Genomic DNA, 3,287 nt, shown 5'->3' on the forward strand with positions numbered 1-3,287 from the left:
TTTCAGAGGAGCGATCACAGCGCTCTGTGTCATCAGCGATGTGTCTGTGTTTGATTAATAGCCTACTTTGTAATAAATACATGAATAAAGCACGAACATACTCAGTTTTGCTCCTGCTCTATTTTAAATATGCAGTAGATGTATTTAAAGGTAGTAGAGGACATGTACCTGCATATAAAACCCGCGCCCTATAGTCCGGTGCGCCTTATGTGTGTGTTAAATACAGAAATGGCACACATAACTGAGACTGCGCCTTTTAGTACGGTGCGCCTTATGGTCGTGAAAATACGGTACATATAACAGTGGTGGTTGCTGCTCTCAGAAACGGGAGGCTCAATGGTGTTAATGAAATCCAAACGTCACATAGTGCATTAGTAAAGGTTGAAACATAAAGCACGGCCCTACGACGGGTGAAAAAAGCTGTTGTGAATATCTCTGAAATAGTAAACTCTCGAAACCATGACAACAGTTCAGCACAACATGACTGTTCTGACTGAATAATCACTTTTCCCTTTGGAGTCATGAGAAAAATCTCCTGACTGTCTGGCCAATGTCAGCCAAAAATCCTTCAGTTTGTTGGCCAATCAGCATCGAGCAGCCAGCTTCACGACCCGCCCCCTGCTCCATAGACCCCCTAAGAGTTTGCCTAGTAAACTAGACCCACGCGCCAGCGGCCAAAATCATTTTTGCCTGCAAGTGGTCTAGCCTCGATCAATGGCTCAGGCCCTAGAACTGGCGGGCCAATCACAATGCAGAGACAGATGAATAGATAAAAAGAGGTGAAAATTAACCTTATCTTTAGATATATTGGTTATAATGTATTCATTAAGGAGATTTTGTAAAATTTTTCATTTTATCTTCAGTTTTGTTAAAAACTATAAACATTTGAGCAGTCTGGGAAAAGGAAATATTCAGCTACTTAATTCTCTAAATGAACCCATCTTTTCTTCCTGCAGCTAACAACATGCCATCCATTATGCCAGCTATCGGGTCAGAAAGTCTACTGCGCCGCCCGGAAACTCCGCTGGGTCCCAGCACTGCCCCCCAACACCACCCATTTGTACTTAGACAGAAACCACATCCAAGAGATCAACAGGACTTCTTTCAGAGACTTAGAGGAACTCCAGGAATTAGACTTGGGGAGCCAACGGGAAGTAGTCCTAACAATCAGGAACGACTCCTTTCTCAGGCAGAGAAAGTTGACTCTACTAGTTCTTGGAGACAATTTGGGTCTGACGCTGGAACCACGGGCGTTTGTGGGGCTGGTCAGTTTACTAGACCTCTGGCTGGATCACTGTTCCCTGACTGACTCCATACTGAAAGAGAACTACCTGGAACCACTTCTGTCATTAAACAGGCTCAACCTCTACGGGAACAAGATAGTGAGACTCCTTCCCGGTCGTTTCTTTTTGAATCTCACCAGGTTCTCTGTGTTAACTCTTGAACTAAACTCTCTTGAGAAGATATGTGAGGGGGACTTAGTTGGCTTCAGGGGGAAATCATTTAAGAGTCTGGACTTATCGTCCAACAGTTTCTTTGGATCCAATGTTGACTGGTCGACCTGTGGAAACCCTTTCAGGGGGATAACCTTCAATAGGCTCGATATCTCTGGAAATGGAATGAATTTGGAAAAATTAAAACAGTTTTTTAGAGCGATCAGGGGGACTCCTATTGCTCATCTGAAATGTTCTAATGGTCTTGGAAAAGGCTTTTCCCATGAGAACATTGCAGATCCAGATAACGACACATTTGTAGGCCTCATGGACAGTTCAGTCATTAAGTTAGATCTGTCAGGGAACAGGATTTTTGCTCTAAAAGAAAAAGTCTTTAGGCCTCTGAGAAATGCAAATAGTATCGATATTTCGCAGAACAAAGTAAATATAATTGAGAAAAACGCCTTCTTTGGTCTGCAAACAAATTTATACAAACTTAATCTGTCCTTCAATCTGTTAGGAGAGATCCGCTCCAACACATTCAACGGTCTTACAGAACTGCTTATTTTGGACTTATCTCACAACCACATTGGTGTACTAGGGTACAAGGCCTTTAGCGGTCTTCCCCAGCTGCATCATTTATATCTAACAGGAAACTCTCTGCGGCTGCTGGGGTCTCCTGCTGCTCTACCGAACTTAAACTTCCTTCTCCTCAGAGACAATAAGTTGGATTCCCTCTACCCCATCTTTAGCTCATGGAACAACGTTATCTATTTAGATATTTCAGGAAACAAATTAACAAACCTGGAGAACGTTTACATTGTCTTGACTCATTTCAGGCATCTGGTTTACCTTTTACATGGAGACAACCCCATTTTGTGGTGCACAATAAATGCTGGAGTCTCCATGCCTGGTAATAGTAGTTTGATTGTGTTGGACCTTCATGGCTGTTCCCTGCAGAATGCTTGGGCACAAGGCAAATGCCTTGACATATTTGAACTTTTGCAGAATTTGCTCACTTTGAATATCAGTCTCAACTCCTTAATGGCTCTCCCTCATGGGATCTTTAGTGGTCTAACTTCAATTGATACAATTGACCTTTCATCTAATGCCCTGACCTATCTGGAGACTAGTGTTTTCCCAGCCAGCCTGAGATGGCTCGACCTTTCAAACAACTTCCTAGCTACTCCCAATCCGATGACTTTCCACTCTCTCATCCACCTTGACCTTGCAGGAAATCGGTTCCACTGTGACTGCTTTCTGGATAGCTTCCTGAGTTGGCTTAACACGACCAATGTCACCTTCCGGAGCCCAGTCCAGGAATACAGATGCAAGTTCCCAGCTTCTGTCCACAACATTCCCCTGCTGGAATTTTCTACCATCATGGAGCCATGTGAGGATGAGGAAAAGACTGTACAGGCTCTTCGGCTGGCTCTTTTCATGTCATCTGTCAGCCTCGTTTTCAGCTTTGTACTCGGGGGGATCATTTACGCCCGCCTCCGAGGTCAAATATTCTTCATCTACAAAAAGATAGTCAGCAGGGTTCTTGAGGGTCCCAAACCCCCCACCACTGAGAAGGACTGGCAGTACGATGCCTTCCTGTGCTTCAGCAACAGCGACTACAGTTGGGTGGAAGCTGCCTTGCTGGAGAAATTGGATAACCAGTTTTCAGAGGAGAACCTGTTCCACTGCTGCTTTGAGGCCAGAGACTTCCTGCCTGGGGAGGATCACCTCTCAAACATCAGGGATGCCATCTGGAGCAGCAGAAAGACCTTGTGCATCGTCTCCAAGGAGTTCCTTAAAGGTGCTTTTTTATGTAAATTTTGGATGAAAGTTAGGTATATTTCTTATCTA

General features: G+C 44.1%; 1 protein-coding gene across 2 annotated transcripts in view; it reads left to right on the forward strand.

Moving 5' to 3' along the window:
* Positions 1 to 3,287, forward strand: part of tlr5 (toll-like receptor 5) — a 9,054-nt gene that overhangs the window by 2,120 nt on the left and 3,647 nt on the right. For both annotated transcript variants that reach the window (XM_015405325.1, XM_015405323.1), the window contains exon 2: positions 957 to 3,237. In XM_015405325.1, coding sequence (XP_015260811.1) covers positions 957 to 3,237 — 2,281 coding nt within the window. The remainder of the gene's footprint in view (positions 1 to 956; positions 3,238 to 3,287) is intronic.

The sequence above is a fragment of the Cyprinodon variegatus genome, unplaced genomic scaffold (assembly GCF_000732505.1).
Source record: "Cyprinodon variegatus isolate N-32 unplaced genomic scaffold, C_variegatus-1.0 Scaffold2143, whole genome shotgun sequence".
Classification (NCBI taxonomy): domain Eukaryota; kingdom Metazoa; phylum Chordata; class Actinopteri; order Cyprinodontiformes; family Cyprinodontidae; genus Cyprinodon; species Cyprinodon variegatus.